The sequence below is a fragment of the Passer montanus genome, unplaced genomic scaffold (genome assembly GCF_014805655.1).
Source record: "Passer montanus isolate IOZ18808 unplaced genomic scaffold, ASM1480565v1 scaffold177, whole genome shotgun sequence".
Lineage (NCBI taxonomy): Eukaryota > Metazoa > Chordata > Aves > Passeriformes > Passeridae > Passer > Passer montanus.
Window position 1 is genome coordinate 415,726 of NW_024365048.1, and position 19,744 is coordinate 435,469.

The window sequence follows — 19,744 nt, forward strand, 5'->3', positions numbered from 1 at the left end:
AGGGAATGAGCCCCAAATCCAGGTTCAGGAGCTGCTGGCTGGGTGCAATAAAGGGAATTTGGTTCATTACAGAAAATTGCCTCCTTTTCCTGCCTCTGCCTTCCCTGCTCTGCTGACCAAGGGTATTTAGATGCTCCTTGTTCAAGTAAACCTCACTCATGAGTTATTCAGCTGTTTCTACATTTTTGTCTCATATTTTATTTATACCCATGGAAAGGAGACTTTTTGGAATGTTATAAAATAGTCAGGATTGGGCTGTGAACTCCAGGGCTGCTGGGTTTGATTGGATGTGGAACTGGGGAAGGCGGGGAAGGGGAAAGGATTTCCTGAGGGCTGGATTTTGGGGAGCTGTCCTTAAGGGACAGAGCTGGGATGTGGTGGGGAACAGGAGCTGCAGGATCTGGAGCAACATCTGACACAACCACAGGACACAGCCCCAGCTGTGCCGAGGGAAATTCAGGCTGGAGAGCAGGAAAAAGCTTTTCCAGCAAGGGGGATAAAGCTCTGGGATGGCTGCCCGGGGAGGGGGTGCAGTCACCATCCCTGGGGGTGTTTGACCAGCCTGGATGTGGCACTGGGGCCAGGCTCTGCCTGAGCTGCTGGGCTGGGCTGGACCCCATGGGCTGCAAGGTCTCTGCCAAGCCAGGGATTGTGTGAGCTGGGGAGCAGGGCTGGCCTCAGCCTCCTGTTCCTCCCAGCCGCCATCCCCTGGGCTGGCACAGAGCATGGGAAGGGGGGAGCTGCCCCTGGCCCCGTGTGAGCGAGCCTGTGTCCCCAGGCAGGAGTGCGTGGAGCAGCTCCTCAGGAACATGTTCGACGGCGAGCAGAGCGAGGCCTGCATCGTGAACGGCACCCAGGTGCTCCTGACGCTGCTGGAAACGCGGCGCTCCGGGTGAGCCGGGACCGCCGGGATTACTGGGATTGCTGGGACCGCCAGGACCGCCGGGATTACTGGGATCACTGGGATTGCTGGGACCGCCGGGACTGCTGGGATTAATGGGATCACTGGGATTGCTGGGACCACCAGGACCGCTGGGATCGCTGGGACCGCCGGGATTAATGGGATCACTGGGATTAATGGGATTGCTGGGATTACTGGGATCACTGGGATCACTGAGATTTCCAGGATCACTGGGATTGCTGGGATCACTGGGATTGTGGGATCGCTGGGATCACTGGCATTACTGGGATTGCCAGGATCACTGGGGTTACTGGGATCACTGGGATTGCCGGGATCACTGGGATCACAGGGATTACCGGGGTCACTGGGATCACTGGGTTTGCTGGGATCATTGAGATCACCAGGATTACTGGGATTACCAGTATCATTGGGATCACTGGGATTGCCGGGATTACTGGGATCACTAGGATTACTGGGATCACTGGGATTGCTGGGGTCACTGGGATAACCAGGATCAATGGGATCACTGGGATTGCTGGGGTCACTGGGATAACCAGTATCATTGGGATCACTGGGATTGCTGGGATCACTGGGATTGCCAGGATTACTGGGATTACCAGTATCATTGACATCACTGGGATTGCTGGGATCGCTGGGATAACCAGGATCAGTTGGATCATTCGGATCACCAGGATTACTGGGATTACCAGGATTACTGGGATTACCAGTATCATTGGGATCACTGGGATTGCCGGGATTACTGGGATCACTAGGATTACTGGGATCACTGGGATTGCTGGGGTCACTGGGATAACCAGGATCAATGGGATCACTGGGATCACCGGGACAGCGCTTCGGGACTGCCCAGGGGCTCCAGGCAGGGCTGGGGTCCCACAGGGAAAGGCACTTCCCAGACACAGGGCATGGCTTCAGGCTGGAAGAGGGGAGTCTTAGATGGGATTCTGGGAGGGGATTCCTGCCTGGGAGGGTGGGCAGGCCCTGGCGCAGGTGCCCAGAGCAGCTGGGGCTGCCCCTGCATCCCTGGCACTGCCCAGGGCCAGGCTGGACACTGGGGCTGGAGCAGCCTGGCACAGTGGGAGGAGCAAACATTTGTTAGGTAACTTGCTGAGCTATTTTCTTTGGAAGTGTTTGGGAGTCTGGAACCCCAGGAAGCACTTTGGGAATGTGGTTTGCCAGCTCTGATGAGAGGTTATTTCTGGTCAGCTTCTCCTGAGCTTGGCACAGGTTTGGTTGTGTGAGCAGCCCCTGGGAAATGATACCAATATTAACTAATACAGTATAATAAATAATAGAAATAACTAGTACAATAGAATCAATACCGTGCAGGTATGGGAATGTGTTCAGGAGCTGAATGTTATTATTTGTTTTCCTCATTTTTGAAGAGAAACCACTGACAGGCTCTTTAACAAAATCTCCACCTCTGGATACTGGGGGCAGTTCTGGTCCCAGGAGAAGGAAGCTGGAGTGCAGGAAGTGTAGGAGGAGAATGGTTTTAGTGGAATTGTTGATTAAACACCAAGTTGGGCACGGGTTTAGTATCATAAAGTCCTAGAATCCCAGGATGGACTGGGTTGGGGGGACCTTGAGGACCCTGGTCTCACTTGGCTGTTCAGAATGGGAGGAGGGATGATGGGTGACTCCGAGTGAACCCTGGTGTTCCCTCAGGGTGGAAGGCCTGATGGACTCGTACACTCAGGGATTCGAGAGGTCTTACACTGTCAACAGCAGCATCCTGCACGGCATCGAGCCCCGGCTCAAGGACTTCCACCAGCTGCTGCTGTGCCCCCCCAAGGTACCTCCAGCATTCCCGGGAGTCCAGACAGCTCCAGCACGGACACGAGGCCAGGCAGGGGACAGCCACACCGAATTCTGCAACGCTGGCCTGCAGGGATGAGCAGCAGGAGTCTGCAGCAGGAGTCTGAGGGTCGTGGTCAGGGAAATCTTTGGGACTGGGGGATTGAGTGGAGATGGGAAGGGATGGAGAGGAAGAAACTTTCAGTGGATAGTTGGATTTTAATCTTCTGATTTGGAAGTTAAATCTTCCAGTGACCCCCTGAACCATCCTCTTGGGAAGGGGGTTTAGGTTTCCCTGCTGAGAACATTCCTGAAATGGGTGGGTTCTGTTAAATCTGAGAATTCCAGCTGGGGTTGTTAGGGATCATCCAGTGCTACTCCGTGCAGGGCAGGGTGACCTGCAGCCGGTGACAGGGACACGTCCAGCTGGGATTGGGATGTCTGCAGAGCGGGGGAATCAGGCCCTCCAGGGCAGTGCAGGGCTCCAGGGCTGTGCCCCCTCCATGGGCAGTTCTTCCCCCTGGCGAGGTGGAATTCCCATGGTTGGATTTAGGGCCAGGGCCCCGCAGAGCCCTGGTGCAGGGGCGCCGTGGGAGGGCTGTGCTCCCCTGACTGCCCTCCCTGCTCCCCAGAAACCGGCGATCCTGACCACGCTGGGGGTGCTGGAGGAGCCGCTGGGGAACGCGCGGCTGCACGGCTCGCGGCTGATCGCGGCGCTGCTGCACGCCAACACCCCCAGCATCAACCAGGAGCTCTGCAGGCTCGGCACCATGGACTTGTTACTTGTGAGTGTCGGGGGCACTGGGGACGGGGCCTGGGGTTCCTTCTGTGCAGCCTTGTGCCAGGGGGCCAAAGTCTGATGTTTGCCTTACGTGCTCCAGCGAGGAGCAGATCCCTGGAGGAGCTCTTGTGATCCGCACCCGACTGCTTGGGGTTTTGGACTGAGCCTCCAGTTCCATGGCAGTTCAGTGGGGAAGGTGTGAAATGGTCTGTGCTGTGTGTGTGAGCTCCTGGAATGATGAGAGATGAATTTTCTCCCAGGATCCCTGAGGCTGGAAGAAGCCTCCCAGAACCAGTGGAGCCTTAAGAGAATTAATTCCACCCTTAGCAGTGATTTAGTTCCTGTTTTTCCTAGGCTTCATTGAGCCCCAGCAGAGTTAGGTTGTTTAATTCAGTGTGGCTGTGCTGTGAGTGCTGTCTGTGAGAGGATTCCTTAGTGCTCCATTTATTGGGAATATTCACTGATTTCCCAGCAGACTGAGCACCCTGGGAATTCAGAGCCCAGCCTGCACTGGGTGCTGGCATGTAGCAGGAAAACTGTTTGAGTGGAATTGCTTGATCAAACAACAGCTTGGGTAACAGTTTAATATCCCAGAGTCCCAGAATCCTGGGATGGGTTGAATTGGGAGGATCCTTAAAGAATCCTGGATACCATTAAAACCAGGAAAATGTATCCCGAGTAAACTCTTCCATCTCTCATTTCTCCTCCAGGATTTATTTTTTAAATACACGTGGAATAACTTTTTGCATTTCCAAGTGGAGCTGTCCATAGCAGCCATCCTGTCCCACTCGGTGCACGAGGGGAAGCCCAGCCCGGGGGAGCCGGGCAGCAAAGAGGAGGCTCCGAGCGGGAGCGCGGCCCCGGAGCCCCCGGAGCCCCCGGAGCGCCCGGAGCCCCCGGCCGGAGCCGCCGAGAACGTCATGGTCACCCACGTGAGAGCAGGGCTGGGCTGGGCTCACTGGGGTGGGCTGCGGGCACCAGGGTCACTGGGCTGGGGCCACAGGGTCACTGGGATGGGCTGGGGGCACCAGGGGATCTCTGGGCTGGGGCCACGGGGTCCCTGGGCTGGGGCCATGGGGTCCCTGGGTGGGCTGGGGGCACCAGGGTCACTGGGGTGGGCTGGGGCCACCAGGGGATCTCTAGGGTGGGCTGAGGTCACAGGGTCACTGGGGTGGAGCTGGGGCCACAGGGTCAGTGGGGTGGGGCTGGGGTCACCAGGGTCACTGGGATGAGGCTGAGGTCACCAAGGTCACAGGGATGAGGCTGAGGTCACCAGGGGATCTCTGGGGTGGGCTGTTGCAGAGCAGGCATTTGTCTCAATGTATATTTTTTTATTATTATTTATTTTATATGTAATTTTTAGTGGGTTTTGTTATAATTTATTGCCTTTTTAAATTGTTTTTATTATTTATTATCAAATTTTAGTGGGCTTTATTATTATCTATTTTTAGTGTGTTTTATTATTATTTATTATCATTTGTAGTGGGTTTTATTATTATTTTTAATCTATTTTTAGTGGGCTTTTTTATTATTTGTTATCATTTGTAGTGGTTCTCATGGAGCTGTGGTTGCTTTTGTGCCTTTATTTGCAGCATCCCATTAAAACTCCCCTCATGTAATGACCCTGTGAATCCCTTGGTATTTATTAAAATTATCCCTATTTATAATTAAAATTATCCCCATTTATTACTAAAATTCCATTTTTTAAAGTAAAAATTACTAGAAATTTCAGACAAACAACTAACCAAGACCATTGCAGCTGTTAGTGGCCAGGCCTCAGTGTGGTGGCTGGAAAGTGCCAGCAGGGCTTTAATTCCTGCTGCTGGAGGCTCAGGAGCACCTGGGCGTGCTCCAGGTGTGGCCAGGAAGGAGCTGGGCTCTTGGGCAGGGAGGGGCTGGGGTCTGAGCTCCTGAGAGCAGGATCCACAGCTCTCCTTTGGGAAATGCTGAATATCTCCTTTCCCCACAGCTGTTCCAGAAGTGCTGCCTGGTGCAGAGGATACTGGACGCCTGGGAAGCCAATGACAAAATCCAGTAAGGAACTGCTGGCCCGGGGCTGCACACTGACTGTGGAATATCCTTGGACAATTTCCATTTTCATGGTGTCCAGACACGCTCGGGCTTTGGTTGGGGTTTGACCTGGGGTGCTTTGCATGCTGAGAAGCCAAATTGCCAAGCAGACAGGGTTTGAAGGCAGGATGGGTTTATGGGTGTTTCCACACCCCATCCCAAACACTCACTCTTCTGCTTTCCTGCTGTCCCAGGGAAACTCATGCAATACTCACTTTTTAAATTTGTTTGTTTGTTTTAAATGTACAGTTTTGTTCTTCCCAGAGTAGAAAACTGTTGGAAGTTGGGATGGCTAAGCATTTGTGGCCTGGATTTCCTATTTTAGCTTTATAAATCTCTTGGATTTTGTGCTGATTGGGCTGATAAGAACTAAATATTCTAAAAGAGCTAAAGCATTAAAGTGGAAATATTCCAGAGGCTTCAGTTTCCGTGTCCAGCTCAGTGTTTGGTCCTCCCTCTCTATTTTGAGCTCCTGGTGGCTTCCAAGGGCTTTGGAGTCCCACTGGAATTGTTTAGGCCATAATTGGTGGATAGAGATCTGGATTACATTTTTTTTTGTTGGTGTGGTTTGGGTTTTTGGGTTTTTGGTTCTTTTTACAGCCCCTTGTTCACATAAGGAATTTTGCTGGGCATCTCCTTGCCCAGTTCTGTAGGACCAAAAATATCCCTGGGTGCTGCTTGGGAGTTTTCCTGATTAAACCAGAAAGGAGCCAGAGCTCATCCCTGTTTCCTGCCAGAGCTCCAGTCACCATCACACTGGAAAGAATCTGAATGGAAGGAAAAAAATAGGGATTTAAGCAGGGGAATCTCAGCTGGGGCTTTGGGAAGGTGGAGTTCCAGGAAGGTCCTTGGCTGCTCTCAGTGGGCAGAGGGAGGCCAGCAGGGACTGTCCCTGCATCCCTGGCAGTGTCCCAGGGCTGGAGCGGCCTGGGGCAGTGGCAGGTGTCCCTGGTGTCCCTGCCATGGCAGGGTGGCACTGGAGGGGCTCTGGGGTCCCTTCCCACCCAGACTGGTCCCTGGGCTGGTTTGGAGCACGGCTTCACTCTGCAGGAAGGGAGGCAGTGGGGAGCCAGAGAAGGGGCTCGGGGCTGCTCAGGCTCTGTGTTAGGAACTGCTTTTATCCCATGGGGAACCCCATGGTGGGATGGGAATGTCTTCTGTTCTGGGGGAGTCACTCTGAATCCCAGTCCCACCCTGGAGCTCTGCCAGTAGCTGTGTGTAGATCCTTAACTTGGAGAGTTTTCATCCCTGGGAATTGAAATCAGATTTATTCCTGCATCTTTTCCATGCTTAGCTCCTTGTTTGGAGCCCCTCCCACGGAGGGATCAGGAGGGAACAGGCAAAATGAGGGAAGGTCCCTGTGCCTGGAGCGAGCTAAACCCACCTTGCCAGAGCAGGGCTGATCCCTGTGTGGGGCTGGAATTCTGTGGGCATTGAGGCAGGAATGCCAGGCCCATTGCAGCTGGAATGCTGTGAGCACTGGGGCAGGAATGCTGTGGCCAGTGGGGCAGGAATGCTGTGGCCATTGGGGCTGGAATTCTGTGGCCACTGGGGCAGGAATGCTGGGGCCATTCCCAGGGCTCTGTCCTGGCTCTGTGATTATCCTGTCTCCGTGGGCATCCCATCCCAAGTCTGTGGGTGTTCTGTCTCCGTGGGTATCCCATCCCAGCTCTGTGGGTATCCCGATTCCCCGTGTGTCCTGATTCCCCGTGTGTCCCAGCTCCGTGGGTATCCCAGCTCCGTGGGTATCCCGGTTCCCCGCGTGTCCCGGCTCCGTGGGTATCCCGGCTCCGTGGGTATCCCGGCTCCGTGGGTATCCCGGTTCCGTGGGTATCCCAGTTCCCCGTGTGTCCCAGCTCCGTGGGTATCCCAGTTCCCCGTGTGTCCCGGCTCCGTGGGTATCCCGGTTCCCTGGGTGTCCCAGCTCCGTGGGTATCCTGGTTCCCCGTGTGTCCCGGCTCCGTGGGTAGCGGCTGCTCTCTGTTCCAGGGCAGAGGGCGGCAGGAGGAGAGGGAACATGGGCCACCTGACCCGCATCGCCAACGCCGTGGTGCACAACATGGAGAAGGGCCCCATGCAGGCCCAGATCAGTGACTTCATCAAAGGTACCGCCTGCTCCTCCTCCTCGTCCTCCTCGTCCTCGTCCTCCTCGTCCTCCTCGTCCTCGTCCTCCTCGTCCTCCTCGTCCTCGTCCTCCTCGTCCTCCTCGTCCTCGTCCTCCTCGTCCTCCTCGTCCTCGTCCTCCTCGTCCTCCTCGTCCTCGTCCTCCTCGTCCTCCTCGTCCTCGTCCTCCTCGTCCTCCTCGTCCTCGTCCTCCTCGTCCTCCTCGTCCTCGTCCTCCTCGTCCTCCTCGTCCTCGTCCTCCTCGTCCTCCTCGTCCTCGTCCTCCTCGTCCTCCTCGTCCTCCTCCTCCTCCTCCTCCTCCCCCTTCCCCTTCTCCTTTTCCTTCTCTTCCTGCTCCTTCTTCAGCTCCCCCTCACTGCTCTCCAGGGAAAAATAACCCTTGGGAGCTCCTGGGAGGACTCACTGCAGGTATTTCCTCAAGGTCCTTTCCCGTTGGAAAGGGTTCCCAGGGAAATCCCACAGTATCCCATCATTTAAAGTATGGTGAGACCCCATTTGGCTGCTCTTGGTTCCCACGCAGTGAGTTAAGATTGGACAGTGGGAGGTGTCCCTGCCATGGCAGGGTGGCACTGGAGGGGTTTGAGGTCCCTTCCCACCCAGCTCATTCCATGATTCCATGGCTCTCTGAGGAAAGAGACACGAGGTTCAGTGTCCCCAGAGGCCCAGATGTGCTCATCTGGGATATTCCCATTGCCAGGCTGTGTCCATGCTGCCCTCACTGGATCCACTTGGAGAGCTGGTTTTGTCCAGTGGCTATAGGTGGGAGGAAGGAAGATTTTCCATTTTCCACATTTTCCATCCCCACTGCTCAGCCCCTGCCAGGCTGGGAGGGGGCACAGCCGGGCAGTGACAATCTGGGGGCACAATCTTCTGCTCTGTCTGCTTTTATTATTTCTCCACTTCCCTACCTCAGCCCTCAAGTTCTGCTCCCCTTTGGGCTCCCAAATGTGCTGGGATGGGGAGGATGAGAGGGAAGGGCCCCGGGAATACCCAAGCACAGCTGGAGCCCTGCTCGAGGTTGTTCCCAGGGTGAGAGAAGCTGTGAGTCCTTAGCCCAGGTGAGTCCCAGGGAGTCCAGCCGGCTCACAACTCCCATGTTTCTGTGTCCCTCATTCCAGAGCTGCCTGAGGACTGCAGGGGCAGGTGGGAGAGTTTCGTGGAGGAGACGCTGACGGAGACGAACCGGAGGAACACGGTGGATTTGGTGAGCTGGTCACTCCAGTGCCTGCTGGCCTTCCCCTAGCAGAAGAAAGGGATATTCCTGGTTTTTCTCATTTTCCTTTTGCTGAAGAACGCTTCAAGGCAGAGTAGAAAGCATTTCCATAAACATGTTTCATAACAGTCCTTCAGCAGAGCTGATCCATGGTGCTGAGCTGGTCCCTGGGATTCCTTGGGGCAGCTCCTGCCTGGGCAGGACTTTGGGCTTTGGTGGAACTGAAACACTGGAGCTTTTCCAGCTTTCCCTGGTTCCCTGACTGGTTTGTGCTTTCCCAGGTGAGCACCCACCACCTGCACTCCTCCAGCGAGGATGAGGACATTGAAAGTGCTTTTCCCAACGAGCTCACTCTCCAGCAGGTGAGTTGGGAGCACCTTCACTATTCCCAGGAAACTCGCTGCTCTGGTTGCCTTTGGTGCCTCCTGGCGTGGAGCAGCTTCCTGAGCTCTGCTCCCAGTCTGTGTCAGCTCCTCTGGGCTTTCCCAGAGCAGCTCCATGGCCTGGGATCCACCTGGGAGCAGGGCAGGAGGCACCAGGATGGGAATCCCAGAGCTCTGTGTGACCCTGCTCTGGGAAGGGGTCAGAGTGAGGATTTCACACTCTTCCCTGGGATTTTAGAGCTATTTCCGTGCAGCTCCACTGTTTCTGGCATGTCTCTGGACACCCTACTGATGGATTTTTTGGGATCCCTTGCCAGGCCTTCTCTGAGTACCAGATCCAGCAGATGACAGCCAATTTTGTGGATCAGTTTGGCTTCAACGACGAGGAGTTTGCAGACCAGGATGACAACATCAAGTGAGTCTGGGGATGTTTGGTGATGGCACCGAGTGAGTCTGGGGGTGAATGGCATTTCAGCCTCTTTGCATCCCATCCTCCCTCTGCTTCAGGTTTACAAATGAGCCTTGGTATCCCTCCTCAGGTGGTAAACAGCTCCTTGTTTTCCAGGAGCCCAGCCCGATCTCCAGAGCCAGGTGAAGAAGAAGGAAAAGTATTCCTTCATTTCAAAGAGGGATATTTGAAATAAAGCAGGCAGCTGTGGTCCAGCCCTGGTCTGGCCCTGGTCTGGAATGAGTTTAAAGGCAAAGCATGAGAGCAGACTCTGGGCAGTTAAACAGATCTTTTGCAAGGAATTAAATCCTTCTTGGAAGGAGGAGTGAAGGGACAGTGCTCGGATGGAATCCATGGAAAATGCAGCCATTTTCCCCTTCCTGAGGAAGGGAGCAGGGATAATCAGGAGCAGTGGCAGCTCAGGGAGACAGGGAAGGGGATTCAGTGTTACACAACTTGCTGAATCCAGAGCTCAGAACTGGCTGCTTTTACAGAATTCCTTTAATCCCATTAAAGCTGCAGCTCATCCTCTCTCCTTAGAAATGTAGCTGGCACTGGGATTATCCCAGTGGCCATAACAGTCCTAAAATTGGGACCAGATATGGACAGAGCAGTGCTCCAGGGGACCCCAGTGCTCCTGGGTTTGTCTCCATCCCAGGAATTCCTTGGGATCCAAGGCAGCACCCCTGCCCTTCCCGTCCAGGGCTTTTCCTGAGCCTTAGAGATGTCAGAAACTTGATAAGGCCAAAAAGTTCCAGAATAGAATCAGAGTTGAATTGAACAGAAATTATTCAGTTCTACACATAAATATTTCTAAAAATAAAATAAAATAAAATAAAATAAAATAAAATAAAATAAAATAAAATAAAATAAAATAAAATAATAAAATAGACTCCTCACTGCTGGCAAATACAGCCCCACGTGAGTGAGGGGCAGGGAGGAGTTAAATCCTGAGGAGCTGCCCCAGGGGCCTTGTGCCCGTGTAAAACAAACATGAAGCTGGAAAAAGTCTGTGTTTGGGATGCTATGGCCCTGTTTGTGATTGGAAAAGGAGAATGTCCTGCACAACCTGGAATATTCTGGGAGTGGTGCTCCCTGCCAGCTCTTTCCAGCTGTGGACACTGGGCTGGAAGTGAATTGGAATATTTCAGGAGTATCAGTCATGTGTCAGTGTCCCTGGGGTTGCAGGAGTGTTGAACTGGAGAGTCTTTCAAACAAAGTGACACTGGAAAAGCTGCAGATCCATGAGGAGGGAGAGTGAGCTCTTCCTGGATCCAAACTCTGGGAATTGGGAATTTCTGGGCCTGCAGCACCCTCTGCTGTTCCCACCAGGGGCTCCCCTGGCTCGGACTGGGAATTGGGTCATCCTGGGATATTCATATCCTGGGATATTCACAGAACAGCCACACCTCGGGCTTTGGGCCACTCCTGCACTGAGATGCACAGAATCCCAGGATCCCTGAGGTTGGAGAAGCCCTCCCAGCCCATGGAGTCCCAGCTGTGCCCAATGGCCACCTTGTCCCAGCCCAGAGCCCTGAGTGCCACCTCCAGGAACTCCTTGGACACCTCCAGGGATGGGGGCTCCAAAGCTCCCTGGGCAGCCCCTGCCAAGGCCTGACCCCTTTCCATGGGGAAAAGCCAGCCCAGGCTCAGGGATGGCACAGGGACAGGGACTGGGCCCCTCAGCCCGGGCTCCATCCCCAGGAATATCCCTGGGACACCACAATTCCCTCTCACATGACTCAAGGTATTAAATACCAGGATCAATCCCAGGAGCAGCCACCAGAACTGAGCACCCAGCACCACAGAGCTCATCCTATTACTGGGAATTACCTGGTCCTTTAAAAAGGAACTTCACAGGCCCTGGCCAGAATTCCCCCCATGCTGGGCTGACCCACAGGGGAGGGGGGATTCTACTCCTTTGCTCAGGTGAGACCCCACCTGCAAAGCAGCAGCCCCTGGGGTGGAGTCCCAGCTGTGCCCAATGGCCACCTTGTCCCAGCCCAGAGCCCTGAGTGCCACCTCCAGGAACTCCTTGGACACCTCCAGGGATGGGCACTGCAAAGCTCCCTGGGCAGCCCCTGCCAAGGCCTGACCCCTTTCCATGGGGAAATTCCTACTGTGCCCACCCTGAGCTGCCCTGGCTTCCCTCTCCTCCTGTCCCTGTTCCTGGGAGCAGACCCCGACCCCCCGGCTGTCCCCTCCAGGAAGCCCCTCCAGAGCCCCCTGCATGGGCTGGGGGTGTGCTAGGCTGGAATAACCCTCGGTGAGGGGGCACTGTGGGCAGGAGTGGCCCCCAGGAGTGGCTCTGGCTCTGCTGCTGTCCCTCTGGGAAGCTGGGCCCCCCTGAGGCTCTTCCCTCCTCCCTCGCAGCGCTCCCTTCGACCGCATCGCCGAGATCAACTTCAACATCGATGCTGACGACGACAGCGTGAGTGGGGTCTGGGCTGGGGCTGCAGGAAATGCGCCTCTGGAAGGTGCTGCTTGCATTCTGAGAGAGCAGAGGGTGGGGGGTTTGGGCAGTGCAGAGGGGCTGAGAGCCAGGGTGCTGCTCGGCCCCTCAGGGGCTCCTCCCAGGACAGGTTCCCTCTGAGGCAGCACCCCTGGTGCAGAGGGAGTCTTCCTCCCTCCCTGCAGTGCCAGTCTGTTCTTAGAATCAGGGAATCCTGGAATGGTTGGGTGGGAAGGACCTCAGAGTCCCCCCAGTGCCACCCTGCCATGGCAGGGACACTGTCACTGTGCCAGGCTGCTCCAGCCCCAGTGTCCAGCCTGGCCCTGGGCACTGCAGGGATGCAGGGGCAGCCCCAGCTGCTCTGGCAATTCCAGCCCAGCCAGCAATTCCTCATTGCCAATCTCCCATCCATGGCTGCCCTCTGGCACTGGCAGCCATTCCCTGGCTCCTGTCCCTTGTCCCCAGTCCCTCTGCAGCTCTCCTGGAGCCCCTCTGGGCCCTGCCAGGGGCTCTGAGCTCTCCCTGGGTCCTTCTCCTCTCCAGGTGCACACCCCCAGCTCCCACAGTTTTAGATCATCTTTCCAGACACAGATTAGGGAAGCATAGGCAGAGATGGATTTCCCATGGATGCAAACATTGCCAGGCTGTTCCTGGCCTTTCCTGGTTTATTGCCCCAAAGCAAAGCAGCAGCTGGACTGTGGTGATCCCAAGAGGTTGGTCCCAGGTGGTCCCAGGGAGCAAGGCTGGATTTGGTCAGCCCTGAGGCTTGGGCTCAAAGCAGTGTCTGCAGAACACCTCTGTAATGTGGTTTCCCTTTGGCCCTGCAGCCCAACGCCTCCCTGTTCGAGGCCTGCTGCAACGAGCGCATCCAGCAGTTCGACGACAACGAGGAGGAGGAGGATATCTGGGAGGAGAAGGACATCTCCTACGCGACCCAGGTCAAGTCCAGGACACGGTAAGGTGACAGCAGAGCCCTGATTTTCCCCCTGCTGCTGGGAATCTGCACGTTTCCACCCAGCCCAGGAGGAATTCCTTGGGTTTTGTGTCATTTTGGGGCTGTGAGGTTTTATCTGACACAACCCCGAGCCCTTTCCCTGCCACGTGTGCTGAGGGTTCTCCTGAACTGGAGACAGATCCAGTTCTAGGGAATTAAACCTAATTAATGAGACTTCCATCAAACACATTAAAAACCCTCACCCTCAGTGTGAAACACTTGGAATTTGCTCCTTCTCTCATCCTTGGAGAGGAGGAGGAGGAGGAGGTGAGACTGAGGGGAGTGGGCAGAACATTCTTTCTCAGAACATTCAAATCAGAGAAGTGAGAACAAGAGGCCTCCCAGGGGCATCTCAGGCTTTGAAATAATTTTTCATCCCTTTGACAGAGCCACTCATTAAAATAAAGTTATTTCCATAATTCCCAATCTGCAGTGTGATCAAAGGAAACAGGGAAAACATCCAAGACTTCACTGTGTCCTTGCTGAGCATCAAAAGCCTCAGGTCCTGCCCGGGCACAGGGTGGGCTCCACACCAGTGTCTGTCCCCTTGCTGGGCACTGGTTTGTGTGGTGTCCCCAGCCCTGGCTCTGTCCTGCAGCTCCAGGGAATGCTGGCACCAAAGCCCTCGGGAATCCGGGGGAATCTCTCTGAGCACCCACAATTTTCCTGAGCAGCTGGGGGAGATATTCTGGGGGAAACAACCCTGGCAAAGGCTCTGGGCTGTTCCCCAGGGACAGGGAGGAGGAGCTGCGGGGTGCAGGCGTGGCTCATTCCCAGCTCCCGTTCAGGTTTGGAGCGTCACAGACGTCAGAGAGCTCCAAGAGTGACCTGGAGAACGGGGACCACGACGGCAGCGTGGACTCGGAGGAGGAGGAGGAGCGGCCGCCGCCCTCCCCGCACAAGGGCAGCACCCCGGAGCAGAAGGACTCGGACTCCTGCCAAGGTTGGGAGCACATCCCTGGCTCTGCAGGGATCACAGCAGCACTCACACACTGCCAGCTCCCCTGGAGAGTCCCCAGTTCCTCCTGGCCAGGGGAAACGGGAATGCCAGGGCTCGCTTTGTGCCTCTGGAGCCTCTGGAGCCTCTGGAGCCTCTGGAGCTGCAGCCCTGCCCAGAACAGCCCTTGTGGCAGGCAGCCCCACAGGGAGAATCCCAGGAAAGGGTCCCTGCCCAGGGCAGGAGCTGTAAGGTCCCCTCACACCCCAGCCATTCCATGGTTCTGTGGCTCCCTGAATCCCAACTCCTTCAGTGAAAATCCAGTCAAAGCAGCAGTGCAGGGATGTGACCTGAACTCCTCCCATCCCAGGACAGGAGTTGTGTGCCCACCTTTGCCAGCTGTCTCCACACCCTTATTCCTGCCCATTCTCCTGCTTTTCCAGCTGTGTTCTGCCTGTGGCAAACCCATCCCTACAGTGACTGGAGCAGGAGTGCAGAGGGACAGGCTTTTCCTGGGATCCCAGGAATGGGTTTGGGTGGGAAGGGAGCTCAGAACCCCTGCAGTGCCACCCTGCCAGTGCAGGGACACTTCCACTGTGCCAGGCTGCTCCAGCCCCAGTGTCCAGCCTGGCCCTGGGCACTGCCAGGGATGCAGGGGCAGCCCCAGCTGCTCTGGCAATTCCAGCCCAGCCCCTGCTCCCCCTCCCAGGCAGGAATTCCTTCCCAAGATCCCATCTAAACCTGGGGCTGGAAGCCATTCCCTGTGTCCTGTCCCTCCAGGCCCCTGTAAATTGCCTTTTTCCATCTGGTCTGCTCCCTTCAGGGATTTTCCCAACTCCCTTTGTAAATGACACCATGGGAATGCTGGACACACATGGTGCTGTCAGCAGAACAGTTCCAAGGGACAAAAAAATTTCCCAACCATCCATTTTTCCATGCTTTTTGAGTTTTATACCATTTTTTTCTCTGGGTGCTGCCTTTGTGTTGTCACTGTGAGCACCAGGCAGGGTTACCCCAGGATTCCTCTGCACCCCTTTGGAGGTGTCAGATAATTCCAGTCCATTGGGAAGAACCAGTATGAAGCTCCCAGTCCCAGTATGAACCTCCCAGTCCTAGGGGGCTCTGAGTGGCAGCCCAGTCACCCTCTGGAGACTCAGCTGGAATTTGGGATCAGTTTTGGAGATGCAGCCCTGGGGGGCCTCTCTTGCCTGGTTCTGTCCCTGCAGAGCTCTGCAATCCTCCCTCTTCCCTGGGAAAAGCTAAGGAAAAATGCTCTTCCAAAAGTGGGATTTGTAGGACTGGAAGTAGGAAATGGGACTAGAAATGGAAGTAAATTCTGGAGTCCGGGACTGTGAAAAAAAGCAATGGGTGATTTTTAGGATCTTAAATACTGGAATCCATTGATCAGTTCTTGCCTGAAACCCAACCATTGGAGATGGAGATGGGAGCTTTTGGCAGGGAACTGAGGGACTGGGAGCTGGGAATCACTGGCTTGGGGGGTGAAGCACCCACGGTGTCATTTGTCTCCATGGATGCCTCTCCTGGGGATAAACATCTGCAGGGGGATTTCTGTGGGACACAGGCGGGGGTGGAAGGGGGGCCTGGGCTGGGTTGCTGTGTGACTGGGGTCCCTGGGATGTTCCTGGGATGGGTTGGGATGTCTCTGGGATCCCAGGGGTGTTCCTGGGCCGGGTTGCTGTGCCCCTGGGATCCCTGAGATGTTCCTGGACAGTGTTGGGATGTCCCTGGGATCCCTGGGATGTCCCTGGGCTGGGTTGCTGTGTCCCTGGGATCCCAGGGGTGTTCCTGGGCCAGGTTTCTGTGCTCCTGGGATCCTTGGGATGTCCCTGGACTGGATTGCTGTGTCTCTGGGATGTCCCTGGGATCCCAGGAGTGTTCCTGGGCCAGGTTGCTGTGTCCCTGGGGTCCCTGGATATTCCTGGGCTGTGTTGGGATGTCCCTGGACCGGGTTGCTGTGCCCCAGGTCTGTCCCTGGGGTGCTCCTGGCCGGGTTGCTGTGCCCCTGGGATCCCTGGGATGTCCCTGGACCGGGTTGCTGTGTGTCTGGGGTCCCTGGGATATCCCTGTGCCAGGTTGCTGTGCCCCAGGTCTGTCCCTGGGATGTCCCTGGGCCGGGTTGCTGTGCCCCCGGCCTGTCTCTGGGGTGCTCCTGGCCGGCTGGGGCTGGGCTGGCACCCAGGCTGTGGTGTCCCCAGGGGCTGGCTGGACGGCCGTGTTCGAGCCCGCGGGCCCCAAGCCGCCCGTGGCCATGGACGTGGGCTCCAGCGTGTGGGACTCGGCCGCCCCGCAGAGCAGCGCCCCGGAGGAGAAGGGCTGGGCCAAGTTCACAGACTTCCAGCCTTTCTGCTGGTAAGAGCCACGGAACTCCAGCTCCCCTGGGGCTTGGGAACCGGGGAATGCTTGGGATGTGTTCTGATAGAGTGCCTGGCTGTAATCCTGTCTTCTTCCCATGGCTTCCCTTTTGTTGTTTAATACTGTCTGATGATGTGGATCAGGGCTCCTTTGTGCTTCCTGCTGCTTCCCAGTGCTCCTGACTGGGGTGGGACACAGAAAACCAGGAAATTTAGATAAATTCACAGTAGTGATGGGAAGGAAGAGCCGGGCTGGTGACTGCTCCTGGGGTGCTGGGAAGCTCTGGGCTGGTCCTGGCTCCGTGCTCAGGGCTCTTCCCTCCCCAGCTCCGAGTCCAACCCTCGCTGCAGCTCCCCCGTGGGCACCGAGAGCGGTGGCACCGACGGGACCCCGGCGCAGGGCCAGGACAAGAACTGTGAGTGACACGGGGCCACACGGGGTGCCCTCAGCCCCTGGGAACTCTGCATGGAGCACCTGGGGCAGGAGAAAGCTCCCTGCAGGGCCCCTGCCCTCAGCGTTCCCTGCGGGATCAGAGAGCGAAACAACGGCAGAGATCCCGAGGCTTTGTTGGGACAGTGTCAGCAGGGAAGGGATGGAGCTGATACCACAGGGACCCTTCATTTATCCCTGGAAATGTCCCAGGCCGGGCTGGACGGGGCTGGGAGCACTGTGGGACAGTGGCAGGTGTCCCCACCCACGGTGGCACTGGGTGGGCTTTGAGATCCTTCCCACCCACCCCATCCCATGACTCCCAGACCAGCTGCAGTGGCTGCAGGCCCTGTTTGACCCCTCAGGCCGGGGCAGGGAGCTTTCCTGAGGTTGCAGTGTGGGTGTTCCTCCCGCAGCCAGCACTGCTGCCTCTCCCTGTGTGTGGAACGCGTGTGGGACACGGAAGGCGCCGCTGGTGGCCTTGGACAGCAGCTCCTCGGGCAGCTCCGAGAGCGACGACGACGACGACGACAAGGCCAAGGCTGCCACGGAATCCACGGCACAGGAGCCCAGCAAGGACAGGGCAGCTCCCTCCAGGTGGGAAGGGATCTCCGTGGGCTGGGGTGGCCCCGCGTGGTTCCAGTGTCCCCTCTCTGTGGGCTCCGTGTCCCCTGGGAGCCTGGCACGGGGGGGCTGAGGGACATATTTAGCACAGGGTTATTCCAGAGAAGGGTTGGGCTCCTTTGGGCCACTCCAGTGTCACAGGAGCATCTCTGTCCATGATCTGGGATTGGACCCGGGGCAGGATCCAGGTGGGATCGCTCAGAAAAGCAGAGTAAAGGCTCCTGCAGCCATGGGGAGAGGTTTAACCCACTCAGGTTCTCATTGATAAAAGCACGAGGAAAGGCTGGAGCAGATCCAGGGACTGGGCAGGTTTGTAGGAATTGGATCCTCAATCCAGCCTGCTCCAATCATGGGGCATGAACTGCTGCCCAGCCCAGTCAGCACCTGCTGCATTCACAGAGATTTTACCCAGTTCCAAGATTCTGAGGTTTTTCCTCAAACTCTGCCATGGATTTCCTTGTGTTTTTCACCTGAGTCCCTGGGTTTGTGCACCTGACTCAGGATCAGGAGTTTCCTTCAGCAATGCTTGGTGACAGTTTGGGGTCATCCCTGGGTATGCTCAGCCAGCAGCAGCTCCTGGGGGCCCGGGGGGCTGGGAAAGCACTGGGATTGCAGAATTCCCTGGAATTAGGGCAGGAGTTATCCCAGGGTCTGTTGGGTTGGAAGCAGCTCATTCTGAGAAATGCATTAATTCTGATAATTGCATTAATTCTAATAAGTGCAGTTGATTTTGATAAATGCATTAATTCTGATAAATGCAGTTAATTTGGATAAATGCATTCATTTTGATAAACACAGTTAATTTTGATACATTTCAGTTTGATAAATGCATTCGTTCCGATAAATGCATTAATTCTGATAATTGCACTCTGTGCTTGGGTATGGCCTGGCTGTGGCTTGGTGGGAAGCAGAGGGTGAGCAGTTCCAGCCGTGCTGAAAGCAGCCTCTCCTTCTCTTGGGTTGTCCTTTGGATCTGATCCCAGCTGTGCTCCAGGTGCTTCTCCTCCCCTGGCCCGTGGTGTGGGCACAGCAGGACCTTGCCTGGGCTGGCTGGGTTCCCACAGGATCAGGGAATGTGCTGAGCAGGGCTCACAGGGTCGTTGGTCCAGCTGCCCAGGACAGCCCAACAGTCCCAGAGTTCCTGGGGCTCTGGAGCCGTGCCCATTCCCTGGGGAGCTGCTCCAGTGCCAGCACCCTCTGGAGGAAGAGCCTTCCCTGGTACCCACCGAACCTCCCCAGCCCAGCTCCAGCTGTTCCTGTGTCCATCCTCTAGGAGATGTTCTCACCTCTTCCCTGCTTTCCTGGCAGGAGGGAAGTGTTTGTTCCTGGTTTGGCACACTGGGAATGTTTTCCTCTCCAGACAAGTGTCTGTCCACATTCCAGAGGGATAAAGCTTCCCGAACCTGCCTGCCTTTGCCTGCCTGCCTTCTCCAGAGCTGATTCCATTGTGCCAGAGAGCACCCGTGGCCTCCCCTGACACCTCCCATGGTGTCTGTGGCTCTCCACAGCTGTGTCCTTGGCCAGAGGTCCCAGGGAAAGCTGTGGGAGGACAGGGGCAGTGCCACAGCTGGGACTGGAGCTGCTCCAGGCCTGGGCTCCCAGTGGGAATCACCTCCCAGAGCCTTCCCAGTGGCCTCAGCTCTCCCAGACCACTCAGCCTGCAGTGGGAATATCCATTTGTTACCCTTCCTTAGTGATTCCAGGGAAATCAGGAACATTTGGAGTCACTCTGTGGGTTGTGATTCTCTCCAAGCACTTCCCCAAAACCTGCACCAGACCCCATTCCTGTTGTGTAGGAGCAGTTTTCCCATCCCCTTGTGCCCCTGGAATAACTGGAATCCACAGGGATCTCTAATTCTCCTTGGAGCTGCTCAGGGACTCAGGGTTTCCTTCCCCTTGTCCCTGGAATCCACGTTGGAGGTTTTTTATCTTTGGAGCTGCCCAAGGCCTCTGTGGATTCTGTGGAGAACCAGATGTTGCAGCCCAGTAAATCCTCCAGATGTTCCACCCTCTGTGAGCCCCATCCCAGCTGCCCGGGGGGATCCTTAGGGAGCTGCAGCTCAGGAATTGCTCTGTTTCCCAGTTTGGATCCCGCTGCCCAGGGAGGTTTGGGGTCCCACCCCTGGAGTGTCCAGGGGACAAAGGACATCCCACACAAAGTCCTGTTTGGGTTGTGTCACCCTGGGTCTGGCCCTGAGTG

General features: G+C 56.0%; 1 protein-coding gene across 3 annotated transcripts in view; it reads left to right on the plus strand.

The window, feature by feature from the left end:
- The window catches only part of PPP6R2 (protein phosphatase 6 regulatory subunit 2), a 62,986-nt gene that overhangs the window by 37,651 nt on the left and 5,591 nt on the right, over positions 1-19,744 (plus strand). For 2 of the 3 annotated variants that reach the window (XM_039704553.1, XM_039704554.1), the window contains 15 exons: positions 779-892; positions 2,588-2,714; positions 3,349-3,501; positions 4,208-4,435; positions 5,467-5,531; positions 7,557-7,672; positions 8,810-8,895; positions 9,186-9,266; positions 9,605-9,702; positions 12,109-12,166; positions 13,015-13,142; positions 13,970-14,124; positions 16,335-16,488; positions 16,818-16,906; positions 17,337-17,517. In XM_039704553.1, the coding sequence (XP_039560487.1) occupies positions 779-892; positions 2,588-2,714; positions 3,349-3,501; positions 4,208-4,435; positions 5,467-5,531; positions 7,557-7,672; positions 8,810-8,895; positions 9,186-9,266; positions 9,605-9,702; positions 12,109-12,166; positions 13,015-13,142; positions 13,970-14,124; positions 16,335-16,488; positions 16,818-16,906; positions 17,337-17,517 (1,833 nt within the window). The remainder of the gene's footprint in view (positions 1-778; positions 893-2,587; positions 2,715-3,348; positions 3,502-4,207; positions 4,436-5,466; positions 5,532-7,556; positions 7,673-8,809; positions 8,896-9,185; positions 9,267-9,604; positions 9,703-12,108; positions 12,167-13,014; positions 13,143-13,969; positions 14,125-16,334; positions 16,489-16,817; positions 16,907-17,336; positions 17,518-19,744) is intronic. The other variant, XM_039704555.1, reaches the window with a different exon arrangement.